The sequence below is a fragment of the Malus sylvestris genome, chromosome 17, assembly GCF_916048215.2.
Source record: "Malus sylvestris chromosome 17, drMalSylv7.2, whole genome shotgun sequence".
NCBI classification, from domain to species: Eukaryota; Viridiplantae; Streptophyta; class Magnoliopsida; order Rosales; family Rosaceae; genus Malus; species Malus sylvestris.
In genome coordinates, this window is record NC_062276.1 from 33,166,731 (window position 1) to 33,181,997 (window position 15,267).

Sequence of the window (15,267 nt, forward strand, 5' to 3'; positions counted from 1 at the left end):
GTGAAGTCATTACATTGGGTAGTGGTGGGTCTCAAGTTACAGGGTGGTGGGTCATGGGGTGGTTTTTGTGTCTAAATCCGCCCAAACACGTAATCCGGTATCAGGCCTTTGAATTTCTCCTCATATAGGCGATAAAGGAACACTTGAATTGAACTAAAGAGGAGAGCAATAAGACTCTTGCTCCCCAGGACTCCCAAAGTACGTTAAGGAGAAATGAGAATCGAAAAGCAGAATAAAACCCGCGTTTTTATTCGCCCGGAGAATCCAGGCAACATGTAAAATATAAATGATCGGTACAATCCACAATGCAACTCAACATCCCTAATACAAATAGAGCAATTGTCCGAATCGATACCTAAGCATTACATGCCTAATCTGAGAAGCAAAGTTTAACCACTCCCGTTGTGCGTTGTGAGCTGTGCGCGGCCTAATTCATGGGAGCCAAAGCTAGCTTTTCAAAATCACTCCGAGCGCTCTGAATGCCTTCATTCATGGCATCAAAAGACATTCGCAATCTAGCAATCACATGTTCTTTGGCCTCCACTTCTGACTTGATTGATGCATGTTTGTCCTGCAACTCAATTATTTTCTTCGCAATATAGTCAGCCTCTTCGACAAGTTTGTTCTTCTCACGAGAATGCTCCATGATCTTCTGTTCAGCATCCTTTGACTCGACCTGAAACCGCCCTTGCTTGTCCTTAACAGACAGCAGATCATTCACCCGCCTGCGTAGAATTGTAACATTGAATCCATAATTTTCCAAGTCAACAAGACTCTCCAAAATGCTATCAAAAACACTTTGATGGTCGTCGAACTGCAGCCTGGATATTTTATCCGCCAGACTGGAAAAGGTTATCATGTTTCCAATTGCTGAACCCTCGCGGTATTCCTCTTTGCATTCAACCAGAGGTCGGAAATGAGGATTTTGGGGGAAAAGCCTGAATACTTCCAATGTTTCAATTGTCTTCCACACAGGGGAGCTCTTAACAAAAGGCAACCCTTGCTCCTCATATGGCCCGCTGCCACTGATTGCATCAACTGCAGGAGATTCGCTAGCTACCTCAACTGGTTCTTGTCTATCACTATGCTGGTTGACATTTGCATCAGGGGATGGTCCTAGAAAGAAGAACACATACAGTCAAACTAATTACTATAACAGAAAAATAACTAATATATGAAGCAGCTTACTTGATTCACCAACATACGCAGAAAGCTGCATGCCCCCAAACCACATGGATAGAGGTTTATCATCATCATCTGGATTATCAGATGCTATCGGTGCAGCTTCTTTTATTTTGCACCTTCCAGGAAAATCGGCTGTTTTTCTTTTAGAGGCATCTTTTGCAGCTAAACAAATTCCAGAAAGTGTTCCAGTTAAAAGGGAGGGGGAAACAAGGTCAATAGAATAAATAGAACTACTTTGGCTTTAATTCTCACTGAGAAAGTTGTTACACAGAAAATAGAAAAATGTTTAGCTAGACCACCTTGTTGAACAATTAAATTGTGTGCACAATTCTTTTCCAAGTCTCAAACTTCCGGTAATTATTTCAAATTCTGGTTTGCTTCATGTCTTTCCTTAATGCTTTACAAGTTGCTTAACTAAAAATTATACAACATTCTCAGTTATCCCTAGTAGGGAAGAGTAACTGTGCTGCTTATGTAGTTATATGTTGTTTTTTTATTAACTTTATTGTTCCCATCAATGAAAATGTTAAAATTTCCTCACTGATAGGCTTAAAACGAAATCAAGTTGTACAATCTCAAACCTGTAGAATCCATCCCCCTCAGCACATGCAAAGCTGCTTCCTCAGGCGTCTGATCATTCTTATCATTTTTGTCAGCAACATTTCCTGACATATTCTGCCCCTTAACTGCAGTTCAAAAGGTTCATTGGTCAAAGTAACAACTTTTTTCTTTTAGGGATAAGCTGGCCAAATTTGTTCCATCTCATTTCAACTTGAGCAATGTTATCTATATATACATCCCCACTTGTAGCATGGCAGTATAAGGAGGATAACTCTGGTTAAACTCATATTTGAGTAGGTCATTATATCGCAACTTGGTACTTATATCATTTGAGAAAATAAAAATAACTGTTCAATATTTCCCTAGTGATTGTCCATCCATCCACTTCTAATAACTTGATAGGATGTTAGACAAGCATCTGCATGACTCCGATACAACTTGAGGCTCACATAGGATCGCATTTGCACCCGAATCATTCTCTCCAATTGCAAAATGTAGGATTAAATTAACCAGAAGAACCACATTGACACAAATAAGATAATTAAATGGTTGATAATGTTCAATTAAAACCAAAGGGACACAACTGAAATACATTGAAAAGCAATGGACTTGACCGAATCTAAAATATCAGACAATGAATTTAGTTTTAAGGACATTTTACCTCCGTCTGAAGCTCGTGACCTTACAACCGCTAACTTTCGAGGCCTGCCTCTCTTTCTTTTATGACTACTTCCTCCAGCTTGTTGCTGCTTAAACTCCTGCTCAAGTACAGGCAAACATCCATAGGCAATACCATTGAGTGGAAAAGCAAATAGAAGTACACAAGAGATAACTTTTCACTGAGGACCTCTCACTCCATGATTATACCATGTCTGGAAAAGTAACCAGGCTACGGAGCAGGTTAGCCAAAATTGAATCACTGCCAAGTTCAGCTGACATAACCTGGGTGTTAATAGCTTATTTTAGAAAATAACCAATGTTGCCATGTTGATAGCTTAAAAATCCCTAATGACTTAGGTTCCTCATTTGACAAACTTGAATGAGATATTAGATAAATAATTAAATAGAAACTTCATTCGTATGAAACAAGTTTTTTTTTTCTTTACTTCATTTATACCCTTTTCTCTTTAGTAATTGGTGAATTGAGTCATCAAATCAAGTTTTGTCAAGCTAAGGACGACTCAACAATCACTTTGCCTACAAGAAGTTACACGGCTAATCACATCAAATGAGTTCCATTTTTTTTTAAAAGGGAACAGTGAAGTTCTAGCTTTCTGGGAGAACCCACCAAGCAGTTTGATTAAAACTACTCATTACTCCTAAACCTTCTGCTGACTAATATGTATCAATTTTTTGTATATTGCCTACCATGCTCTTTTCATTTGCAGGATCATTTGCACTCTTCTTCTGATCCTTCACCTGCAACTCTTGATCAGGTAGCTGAGCTGGTTTTGCAGGATCATTTGCACTCTTTTTCTGATCTTTCACTTGCAACTCTTGATCAGGTAGCTGAGCCGGTTTTTCAGCCAGTGTAACTTCCTTGCCCTTAGTTGTTGACCAGATAGTTTGAGGCACTTCAGTTTCTTTAATATTACCCTCATTCTGAACATTTTGTCCAGCCAAAGAAACACTTGCACACGCTTCCTTATCTGAATATCATTAATAACCAAATTACTCTCAAATAGGAAACTAAATCAGTGCAGGGTCTATTGATGAACATATATACCCTTTTCTTTCTCTCTCTTTTGGCTAGGCAGGGCACAGACATACCCTGAAAATCATGAAGAACCAGATTCTTTCATAAGAAGCCTAATCAGTGCATGGTCTACTGACCGACATATGTACCTTTGTTTTTTCTCTTTTACCTGCTTCTGGGATCAATCGACTTCCAGTTTGAGATTTTGTGCGCCTTCCTTTACTTGCTACGGGATGAATCCACTGGCTATTCACTTCACCGTCAGTCTCTTGCTTAGTCTTCTACACATAAAAAATATGTTGATCTTAATTCCTAAACAGTGGTTCATGGGAAATCAAAACCAAAATGGTGACTTTCATCATTGCCCATCAGGGAAGGGGATGTAGGACAACATTCCATTAAATGTGGTTTACTCAGAATCTTTTTTTGTTCCTATCTATTTCATGTTTACATAGCATTGCTACTAGTCACTGTAAACAATCATTTAGGCACAAAAAAAATGTGTGTGCATGTGCGCATCCTCTATGTGTGTTACCGACTTCATGGAACCCACAAACATTATGCCAATTTCATGGAACCCACAAACATTATGTCACGAATGGCAAGTTGCATCACATGAATGATACAACCAAATAAAGGTTAAGAAAAGACATTCAACTCACAACATTATTTTTCCCGAGCAGGCTCTCTGTTTTAATAAACTGATGGCGTACAACAGGTTTCCGTGTGCGTCTTGTTCCCCTAACTCCTGTGCTCAGTTGAGGTAATTCCTGGGGCATTTCTTTATTGTCAGGCGTTTTCCTCAATTGACGTGCTGTAATGGATAATATAGGCTCGGCTGCTTTGTCGTCTTTCAACTTTTTAACCGGACGCGAGTCTGTAGCACTACCATTACGGGCTAACATCTTTTTGTCCTTGACGCTTCGTGGATAACTTGGCTGCTCCATTAAATTCTTCCCTGAATTGGTTGATTCAGGATTCTCCTCTGCAGCACTCAAATTTTCTAGTTTAGTAGCCACTTCAAGATTGTTAGAATCTTTTTGAGCAGGCAACAAATGCTCTAATTCTTGTGGAGTATCTGAAGCAGCCAATACTTCCTGGAACGAAATTAAATTAATTAGTTACCAACAAATAAATATATTCTCTGGGTGCACTGGCTAAACTTCAACTAAATCAAGAACTAAGTATTTTGCATTGGCATACTTCATGACCATTAACCAAGACACAAGTGATTACTGTACATTAGGTTCGTATGCTACAGGAGGCATCATTCCATATGTTAAAAAGTAAAAAAAGGCTCTTTTTCCATTGTATGCAGAGTGATATTGAACCTTTCCTTAATGGAGATATCGATAACCCCCCGGTCTCTTCTCCTCTTTTCCAGGAGAGATATTGAACCTTTCCGTAATGGAAACATTAAATAGAAAGGGCATTATACGTTCGATGCACCAACCATTTGCCATCTTATCTCTAGGAAACTAGATCCATATTTTTAATCCTATGCTTAAAATTGCGGTGCACATCCTCATCCTCTCAGCTAGGGCATTGGATGGAAATGACACCAGCCCGCCTAGAAAAATAACATACGAGGGAGGGTGAACATACTGAAAATTTACAGTATCTTCCTGAACCCTAGCATCTGAATCATCATACTTCACCAGAAAGGTATTATCCTCATTTTCTTTTACAACAATTGCAGGGAACCAAGCATCAACTAAATTTTCCAGAAAATTAACCCATAACACATATTTGCAATTCTTAGCCGCCAACGATAAATTCACGAACACACAAGCCTATGCAACCCACAAACAACTGCATTTACTTGTTAACTGAGTTAAGAAACCAATAAAAAAGAACTCACTAGAAACAAGAAGCTTTTCGTTAAGAAACCAATAAAGTGAACAGTATCAGGAGTTTTTCGTTAAAGTTCCCTAAAAAGAACTCACTAGAAACAAGAAAGGGGGAAGATCAATGCAGTTACTTCCCATTCAGATAACTGCATTGCATAGACCCATAAGTTTCGAACACATAAGTGTCGAACGCATAGATCAAATTCCATGACAAATTGGTCTCGTGAACGAAAATTTTGGACTTGAGAGCAACGTGCACCCTTTACATGCATGAGCACAACAATGCTGCCATCCAAGAACTGTTCAGCACACACTCACAGATATCGAAAAAACCATAATAATGCACCAAAGTATGAAAACAGCAGATGATTAGGAGACAAATTAACGGCATCAAGAGGGGAAATAAGGAAAGAAAGAATTAGCAATTACCTGCTTATTGGGCCGAACCCATTCGCCATTAACCCAATCTTGATGCAATCTGAGACGGTCTTTCTGAAATTCGATCAAATCCGGAGGGTTGTCGAAGACGACGCTGTACTTGGAATTGTTCTCGACAACCTTCCCTACGACCCCAGTCCACCACCCATCTCTGTAATCCGCATCCACCACATCTCCCTCCTCAAAATTCCGGTCAGCGAGCTGCGGCGGCGTGGGCCTCAGGTGCTCCGAATCGACGTACTCCTTGAGCTGCTTAGACCCGTCTTCCGTGACCAAGTTCTTGTACTCGACCAACGCCCTTTTCCTCTTCTTTGAGGCGGAGTTTGTGGGGCTTGTGACAATGGTGGCTCTGAACAAGGCGCCTTTGAACCCTTCCTCGTCGGTCCTCACTTCTACTTCTGAGCCCACGCCGAACAATTGGAGCTGCTGCTGCTCTTCTTCTCTCCCCTCCGAACCCGCCATTGTCGTTGAGTGGTAGACCCTAAACTAGGTTTCTTTTTCTAGGTGCTGTGGGTAAGAGCCGTAGGGTAATATACCTACTTTCTTTCCCAATCTTGAACGGTCAATCCTGGCACGGTGAGAGATAAACACTGTTACCAAGATTTACAGCAGCTCTGTTTAATAAACTGCTTTTGCTTTTGAGTGACCCTTTAGATAAACACACTGATTACGAGGGGAGAGACTGCACAAATCCAGGTTAACATTTTCTCTCATCAAGATTTTCTTTCCCTTAAAAGAAGTTGCTAAATATAGTCTCAGTGTGTGAGTGAGCGATTTCTAATTGTTAGATGAATGTACGATGAACAGTAAGTTTCGTATATACTTATTCGTTTATGTATGAGTGGAGATTTTGAAATTTTTTGATTTGGGAATCTAATTCGAGTTTCAATTGTAATGTGCATTTACGCCGTGTGGTAAATTTCATATACACTTATCTGACAGAGTCACCGTTTACGCGTGAACGAAATCTCATAAATCTGACTTAAGTTTCAACACATGCATAATGCGTGGTAACTATGATATTCATTCTGGTTTAAAGTTGCGAGTGGGCGAAGTCTTCAAAGTTTATCTTTTAGCGGACTAATTATGGTACCAAATTATACACCAGTGCACCCCAACTTCATATTTCTCAACACTCATTTTCTTTGGCTTGCGCATGTTGATTGGCTTTATAATTTAGTCCGCTAATTGTTCTACATCATTTAGGTTCCAAAGTTTTGCCCTTTTGAAGCCCTTATTTACATCAAATTGAAGAATCTAATCCAAGATTGCCGTGCATATTGTTGAGAGTTACTCAGTTGCACACTAAGTGCTCTGCCAAGTTTTTATACGACTCTCAACATGAGCATACCCGTAATTTCACGTAGCATGAAGTACAAATCTGTTCACCATTATGGAGCCCAATCCGGCCCAACTGCATCCAGAAGAGTAGCCCATGGGGTTTTCCAGCTTTGCTTCTCCCTCTGCTTCTTCTGCTCGAAAAACCCTGAACCCAAAAACTCAAACCAAAACTCATTTTCCACACTGCAAATGGCTCTGGCGATTTCCCATGCTTTTCTCTGCCCCAAATTGCAATTTTCCCAAAGGAATTTTGGCCCTAACGTCCCAGAGTTGAGGCTGCCACCCTCTTTTGTCAGGTAATTCAATCACTCTGTTTGGTTGGTGAGAAAATTGAGAAAAGGTATTTTTATTTTTTTTTGGTTCTGTAGAAAGTTTCGTTTTCTGATTCGAATGCTGGGTCTCTGTTTGTTTTTTTGTTTTGTTTTGCAAATATTGTTATAATTGTTCGTGTTTTGAATGTATAGATATAGCAACAGGGTGTTAAACTTATCATGTTTGTAGAACAATTCCACAGAATAGAAGGGTAATTTGTGCTGCTGCGTCTGCGGCTGGAAGTTCTAATCCGGATAGTGATTTGAATCCATATGAGGTAATTTCATTTTGTGAATTGTATGGACCCTTGAAATTGATGTTGCAAATGACTGACTGACATTATCTCACAGGTTCTCGGTGTGAGCCCAATTGAGGGATTTGACATGATCAAGGCAGCATATACGAAAAAACATAAGGAGGCCGTAAGGAGCGGTGATGATGCAACTGCTGCTAGAGTACTTTTCAAAACTCTCTATGTCCTTTTTCTAAATGTTCGGTTGCAACCGTCTTATGAACGGTGTTCTTATAACTATGTAATCATTTATGTAGCTGGAGAAAGCATATGACAAAGTTATGATGGCCCAGCTAACTAATAGGAAGAAAGGTGTAACCTTTGGTTCCTTCAAGGTACATGCAGCCATATTTTAATTTTCTAGTTCTGGGGTGGACATTATTCATCAAAAGAGAGAGAAATTGGAAGTTGAAAAATGATGTTTTGTGGATTCTTTATGGGTTAAGTTATTGTTTTGACCTTGTATTCTATACTATTACGGCTTTAAACAGTCACTATTGGTGGATTAACTCCAACGCGTGCAACAATTTGAAGAACGTGTGGTTCTTAATGGAAATGTATTTGCTTTACTCTGGATTTGTTTTCCTTCCAAGATAACACTTTTAATGGTAGCAGCATATAGGAATAATGAGGAACTTGGATCCTGAAGAGATGCTAATTGCCAAGCACAAATATTGTCTTACAGATAATTAAAGTAGTGGAATGGGAAGAAACACGGGCGACTTTACATTTTACAGAAACATGTAAGATATACATTGGTATCTGATTTGGGTTAGATAGGATTGATTAATTAGTGGTGAAGCAGAATATTGAAGTTAAATTAACCACTATCATTATCATCATTGTAAGTTTTGCTTGGTAAGATTTGAAGCTCAGAAGAATAGTTGTTATAGTACAACAGTAAAAAATCTGGTCTACAAATTTTCATTGAAAACTGTTATGTGTAAATAGCCCTTAAGTTGTTTCTACGTACTTCTAGATTTTATCTTTTTGATAATTTAAATTTCAGGTTGATTAATTATCATCGTGTCTTTTCTCTTCCTTGTACTGATTGTTCCTCTTATATTACTCTTGAATTTCAGGTTTCAAAAGACATCAAATATGCTGATAAGCAACCAATTGTACCATGGGGGCCTAGGTTTGTCTACGCATCATGTGACTACTGTACTGATAAGTAGCATTGGAAAATGTTGCTAAGAAGATGCATATCAGTGGCTGCTGATTTTGATACTTTTTAAAGCATGTAATCTATTTATATGAAGAAATAAGTTGGATGGATTACCTTAATAGTTAGTTCCGGAAATCCTATTGCTTACCCATGGCTGCTTCGATAGTGGCTGGTACTTTTGCAATGCGGATTTACTCTTTGCTTCATTTAATATATTGCATGCTTAAAAACATGAACTTCTTATGAGCCCTCAATATGGAAAATGATATAAGTATTCAGAAAATTTTCCTTTTTATTCTGCTTTAAAATTTTTGGAAACGGGATGGTGCATGACATTTATCAATTAAAATCTGAAACCAGCTCTTGTTTCTTTGCTCCATGTTTGATGTATTGACTATTTTCAGAGTATATATGTAGTCCAAAGATTAGAGCATAACGTGCCACCACTAGACTACATATACAACAAAGGCTTTGTTGTTGTTGTATATGTAGTCTAGTGGTGGCACGTTATGCTCTAATCTTTGGACTTCTATTTGCTTACAGGTTCACCAAGTCTTCTGTACAAGATATGCGCATCAACCTGGCAATATCTGCTGTATTTGTAAGTATTTAGGGAATGGTTGATATATATGATTCTTATCCTTTATTGTTTATTAAAATATTGATTGGTGCATGGTGTTGGCTATGGAACAACTCTTGAAGTGCATGGCAATTAGCTAGCACAACTTATATATTTCAATAACTTAACCCTTCCGGCTTCTATTTTGTGTTTTGCTTTATTCTGTGAATTTTTCTTATCCTCACCTTCCCATCTTTTTGCAGGTAGCTTGGCTTCTTATCAAGCGGAATGCTGAATATAAACCCCTGCAATTTTTAACTTTTGCATTTGTTTATCGGATTTTTGAGAAGTTGAAATCCTTTGAACCGCCTGTATCTCCAACATATACAGTGAGTCATATTTCTGAATAGATTGCATGTCCTCGTGCTACTTTTTGAAACTATATGTAGAAACTTATGATAAGCTGCTTTTCAACCTAATAATTCTATTGATGCAGGAAGATGGTGAGGATGCAGGGAGGGGATTGCGAATGGGAAAACGGCTGCTCCGTTCACTTGCAATAGTGTTTGGCTGTATCGCGATTGCTTCTGTGGTATATTATGCTGCTTGAATTCTTGGTGCACTAGTGTTTGTCAGGGAGGGGGTATAAGTGGGATTTCAGTTCTGTTCTGATTGTTTATTTTGCTTCTGATTTCAATATCGGATTATCTTAAAAATTTAGTTCTTCTCCTTTATGTTCATTTCACCAAAGTCTGTTAATTTCTTACAGGGATACACTACCGCACTGAATTTGATCGAGTATATGGGTAGCTACATTCCTGCCGCTCTTTACAATAACCAGGTATTGGCTAGTAATATCTTGGATACTTTGTTCTACACTAAAAGAAGGTAATTCTAGCCATTGCAATTTTGATCAAGACTTGGAGAGATTCAGATTTTGCTTCCTTTCCATCAATCCGCCCAAAATCCAAAGTCAACTTCTAGTAAGCTATCAGATTTTCAAAACTTTGAAGATCCTTTCAGAGTGAGATTTTGAATTAAATTTGGGGTAAAATTTTCCTTTTATACTTGTTTTGTTGAAACATTTTTCACAAGCACGCGAATAGAGGTGACAAGGTCACAGGGTAAATTGGGAAATTAGGATGAACCACAGAGGATTATCCGTACTTCTTTATTTTGATCAGCGACCTTCCTAAAGATTTTGTTGATGGTCTATTGATGACTATTTTAATACTTCATAAATAAAAGCTAGTTTATTACGTCTATAAAGTAGTTTTGAGCTTCATTTCAGCAATTAAGCACTTCTGTAGACAAACGGTGTGAAATGTTGGCAAGTAAAAAATTTAACTCAATAGTCTATGTTCTACCTGACTGGTTGTATAATATTTAGTATTTACCGTTGTGAAAATATCTCTGTGCATGCAGGAGTTGATAATCACTTCAGCTACCGCGTTCATGCTCTACATTATGGCATCGTATTATAGGTGATGAAATATGTTTGTGAATCTGGGCAAGATCGACATGGCAGCAAGCTATCTCATGAGATGCTCTTCTCTTTTGTACCTTGGAATTTTGACAGGAAAGCAACTCGAAGTTCAGTTTTATCTCGTGTATATACTTTCTAATTGGTATTCATTGGTTTTGAGTTGTTTAGTGACTGATGTAGCAGTAATACAAAACAATTGCTGCTCCTCAGCCTTAACTTCTTCGTTCTGGCTTTACGTTACCTCTCAAATATGAAATGTTTGAAGATTAATAGAAATTACATTATGTAATGTAGAAAGCCTCTTTATTTGTTGTGTTCAGAGTGGTTTCTCCAAAAATACTGCAAACCAAAAAGCAACCTCACTCCCCCTCCCTCTCTCTTCTTCTCCCATTCATCTTGCCTTTTCTTTTCCGTAGGGGGAAATATTTTGAATAGAAAAGAGGTTGTATAACTTAGATCCAGACTGGTTAGAAGGAAGGTGCACAAAATCCAGGTACAACAACTCTCATCAAGATTTTCTCGCTTGCGCATGGAAGCACTCTTCTAAATATTTATTTTCTTTATGTTAGAAATCTAATGTTTTATAGCAAGCAAAAGTTTTGTAACTCAAATTTGAAGAATTGTGTTGACTCTTGATGCTGATGAATCACATAATGATGGTCACATGAGACTAAAATGTTTTGTGAATCTTTTCAGCTCCTGAAATAATAGATTATTGTGACGAAACTAATAACGGATTTTATTTTAAAAAGAAAAAAAAATTGAAGAAGGGTGGGATTCAAGTAGCATAGTTTTGTTACCCCAATCGCCCCTATGGACTAAATTTCTAGCATATGCTAATTTAATTCATTTTTAACTAGATATTTGTTAAACTCTCTCAAAAGCCCCTAAAGTCAAAAACCGAACCCAACCCCCATCTTCCAAAAACAGACTTGCACGGCCTTGCTTTATTCAAACAATGGCGTCTCTCGCAGCCACCGGCTTCCCCAAAGCCCCAACGCTTTCTTCCAAAATCCCACCCAAATCTCACCAATGCCCACCATCTACGTGTATGAAACGGCACTGTTTCACCTCTAAAACGCCCATCTTTCTGAAAACCGCCATTAGAGCGTCGAACCCAAGCGCCGCCGCCGAGTCCTCTTCTCCGGGACTCTACTCCGCCAAGCAGTACGAACTCACGGTTCCCAACGTCGACTTGGTTCTCGAGGACGTCCGCCCTTATCTCATCTCCGATGGCGGTAACGTCGACGTTGTCTCCGTTGAGGACGGCGTCGTTTCGCTCAAGCTTCAAGGTGGATTTGATTCAAGTCTTTTTTTTTTCACCATGAATTTTTTTGGGAAATTGAAACCATTGTATAAACAAGTCACTAGGTAATTGAAAATACATTAAATTGGGTTCAATCAAGTTCGCTAGAGCGCTGTGCTACCACTAGTTTGAATTATCGTTTATGTAGTTTAGATGAATTCAGTGTAATTATCGTATCGTTGTACACTAAAGTGAATTTGATAAAATTAATGAATGAACAGGGGCATGTGGGAGCTGTCCGAGCTCAACGACCACCATGAAGATGGGAATCGAAAGGGTGCTCAAGGAAAAGTTTGGAGACGCACTCAAGGATATTCAACAAGTCTTTGATGAAGAAAATAAAGAGATCACCGTTGAGGTCAGTGTTTCCTGACTCGATTTTAATGGATTGCATACTCTTAATTTGTCAGGGTGTATGTTTGAAAGTGCTTCCTTAGGAAGGACTTCTGCTAGAAGCACGTCTAAAGTCCTTTTCCGGAAGTGTTTAGTGAAGTAGTGGGTTTTAGAGACATTGAGAGCGAGAGACTCTGTGAGATTAGAGCTAGCTATGGGGATGAAGGGAAGCAATTATGGGTCAATCTGTTGGCCCTAATGATCTTGTCCATTACTCACTTATCGATGCCACACCTTTCGAAAATTGTCCTTCATGATCCCTCAAAACACAACTCATGTTCGGGAAGATGTCCGAAAAACTGCATCAATGACAAGGTGATGTTAGAAAGGCTTGCCCTTCGAAATTCAAGATTATGCATGAAGGTCCAAAATCACTCAATAAGTGTTCACTTGCCTGCATTAAGGCCATACCAAATCTATTATGCATCTGCTTTTATTGCCGAAAAGAACGTGAAGCGCCAATTGGACTCCTCCTGCTACAAGATGTGCAGCTCCAGAATAAAAATCAATAATTAGATGTTCATATTTCAATTTTGCCATTATCTGAAAGAGGTTTTAGAACTGCCAAGCAGGCCCATGGTGTTTGATGGTGTGTTAAAATTGCAAATGCAGGTAGTGAATCGTCACCTGGACATATTGAGACCAGCCATAAAGAACTTTGGTGGGAGTGTGGAAGTGTTATCGGTTGAAGGTGGGGATTGCCATGTAAATTATGTAGGGCCTGAGTCCATCGGATCAGGAATCAAAGCAGCGATTAAGGAGAAGTTCCCAGATATCGTCAATGTTGTATTCACTGGATAGCTTTGACTCCCATGGAGATGTCTTCCGATGTATAATTGTATTCAAAATGGTTAGCCGCTGGCTTCATCAACTTCCAATTTGTGTATCTTGTTGAATAAATGATTTATTATCGTTACTTGTACAATGAATTTTGTGTAATTAGGCGTTGGTACGTGATGAATTCCAGCTTTGTTCTCTGTTGTAAACACTTCTGAGGGGGAATTCGATTAACTTCTGCATATTCAGTAGAAAAATGAAAGAAAACATTTGCAGAATATCCCACAGTTATGTCACGAACGAAGAATAATTGAGAGCAAACTATGAGTATGACAATGTAGTCGACTATTCGGATTCAAAATGTTGCATAGAAGTCTAAAAGGAAAAGGTTTTGAATTGTTCTAGACGTTATAGGACTGAAACACGGTTTCCATCCTAGTTTATGCACCCATTGTTGGATAAGGATTTCTTGTCAGTGTTCCACTTGGATTCTAATAGAAGAGACGAGTGGATTGAATGTGTATATATAGTAGGTCTTTGCTATCGCAAAACGACCGTTTTGAGTTTGGAATAAGACCTATTATTAGTGCAATGCAAGCATTAAGGTTTTGTAAGAGAGGAGAAGGTTCACTATAGAATATTGGTGGCTTCATCATCTTAGGTCTCTACGAGGAAAGATGCACTATTTTGACGCCTTTTATATAACTTGTTTTCGATTGATTTTACAAGTCAGTTTGGTTCTTGTGTTTATTAAATTTTAGTTTTGATACTTGTATGATTTGTGGTTCATGAGCTTAATCTGCTAACTTATGTTTTCGATAAATTAAGTCTTACACAACAAACCCTAGTTTGCAGAAACTCAAGTTCATTAAGGGCGTGTTTGTTTGGCTTCATTAGCCTTCACTGAACCAGATTAGACTAGGGCTGGGCATGGGCTAGGCCCGGCCCAATTTTGATGGGACTAGATCAGACCCAGGTTTAAAAGAAATGGGCCGGGCTGGGGCGGGTACAACAAATTTTAATACAGGAACTGGATCTAATCCAGCCCGTTTTAAATGGGCCGGGTCCACGAGGCCTTTTTTTTTTGGGAAAAAAAAAACTAAAATTTTACAGCTGCACAGGTGTTTGCAGGAATCGCAACCTTCTCCTAATTCTCTTTGAGGTGAATACATGTTTCATAACCTGCCAATTTGCATGAAACGCTCAACTGATCTAATTTGTATGAAACATTCAAATCCAGTTTACATATTCTAATTAAAAATACCCAACAGAATATTCAAATTCAATTTTAAACAAAAGATTTGAAATTGGAACAGAATAAAAGTCAAGATTCAAACAACAACAACAACAACAAAGCATTTTCCCACTAAGTGGGGTCAGCTATGTGAATCCTAGAACGCCATTGTGCTCGGTTTTGTGTCATGTCCTCCGTTAGATCTAAGTACTCTAAGTCTTTTCTTAGGGTCTCTTCCAAAGTTTTCCTAGGTCTTCATCTACCCATTCGGCCCTGAACCTTTGTCCCGTAGTCACATCTTCGAACTGAAGCGTCAGTAGGCCTTCTTTGCACATGTCCAACCCACTCATTCCTAATCTTATCCTTTCTCGTGAGACCACACCTCCAACGAAGCATCCTCATCTCCGCTGCACCCATTTGGTGTATGTGTTGATGCTTTACCGCCCAACATTCTGTGCCATACAGCATCGCTGACCTTATTGCCGTCCTATAAAATTTTCCCTTGAGCTTCAGTGGCATACGACGGTCACACAACACGCCGGATGCATTCTTCCACTTCATTCATCCCACTTGTATTCCATATATTCTGTCTTTGATCGGCTTAGGCGAAGACCTTTAGATTCCAACACTTCTCTCCAAAGGTTAAGCTTCGCATTTACCCCTTCCTGA

At 38.9% G+C, this 15,267-nt stretch overlaps 3 protein-coding genes across 7 annotated transcripts; 2 read left to right on the plus strand and 1 right to left on the minus strand.

Moving 5' to 3' along the window:
- Window positions 1-220: 220 nt before the first annotated feature.
- Window positions 221-6,400, minus strand: LOC126612563 (DUF724 domain-containing protein 3-like). 5 transcript variants are annotated; one of them, XM_050281015.1, is made up of 10 exons: window positions 5,722-6,398; window positions 4,105-4,539; window positions 3,612-3,720; window positions 3,473-3,517; window positions 3,115-3,395; window positions 2,614-2,688; window positions 2,408-2,504; window positions 1,767-1,871; window positions 1,189-1,347; window positions 221-1,116 (listed from the first exon to the last, which is right to left on the minus strand). In XM_050281015.1, exons 1-10 carry the CDS (start codon window positions 6,190-6,192, stop codon window positions 428-430), a joined length of 2,466 nt encoding a protein of 821 aa, XP_050136972.1. In that variant the 5' UTR covers window positions 6,193-6,398; the 3' UTR covers window positions 221-427. The 5 variants fall into 5 exon arrangements, with proteins under 5 accessions (XP_050136972.1, XP_050136971.1, XP_050136974.1 ...); XM_050281014.1 differs by having other exon boundaries at window positions 3,612-3,723; window positions 5,722-6,396; XM_050281017.1 differs by lacking the exon at window positions 3,473-3,517 and having other exon boundaries at window positions 5,722-6,400.
- Window positions 6,401-7,099: 699 nt separating this feature from the next.
- LOC126612570 (protein CHLOROPLAST J-LIKE DOMAIN 1, chloroplastic-like) lies at window positions 7,100-11,207 on the plus strand. The gene is made up of 10 exons (XM_050281028.1): window positions 7,100-7,367; window positions 7,573-7,660; window positions 7,734-7,838; window positions 7,933-8,010; window positions 8,758-8,813; window positions 9,387-9,444; window positions 9,666-9,791; window positions 9,899-9,994; window positions 10,172-10,243; window positions 10,828-11,207. The coding sequence occupies exons 1-10, from the start codon at window positions 7,261-7,263 to the stop codon at window positions 10,888-10,890; spliced, it is 849 nt and encodes a 282-aa protein (XP_050136985.1). The 5' UTR covers window positions 7,100-7,260; the 3' UTR covers window positions 10,891-11,207.
- Window positions 11,208-11,760: 553 nt separating this feature from the next.
- Window positions 11,761-13,512, plus strand: LOC126612574 (nifU-like protein 1, chloroplastic). The gene is made up of 3 exons (XM_050281034.1): window positions 11,761-12,180; window positions 12,416-12,552; window positions 13,200-13,512. The coding sequence occupies exons 1-3, from the start codon at window positions 11,847-11,849 to the stop codon at window positions 13,386-13,388; spliced, it is 660 nt and encodes a 219-aa protein (XP_050136991.1). The 5' UTR covers window positions 11,761-11,846; the 3' UTR covers window positions 13,389-13,512.
- Window positions 13,513-15,267: the final 1,755 nt, after the last annotated feature.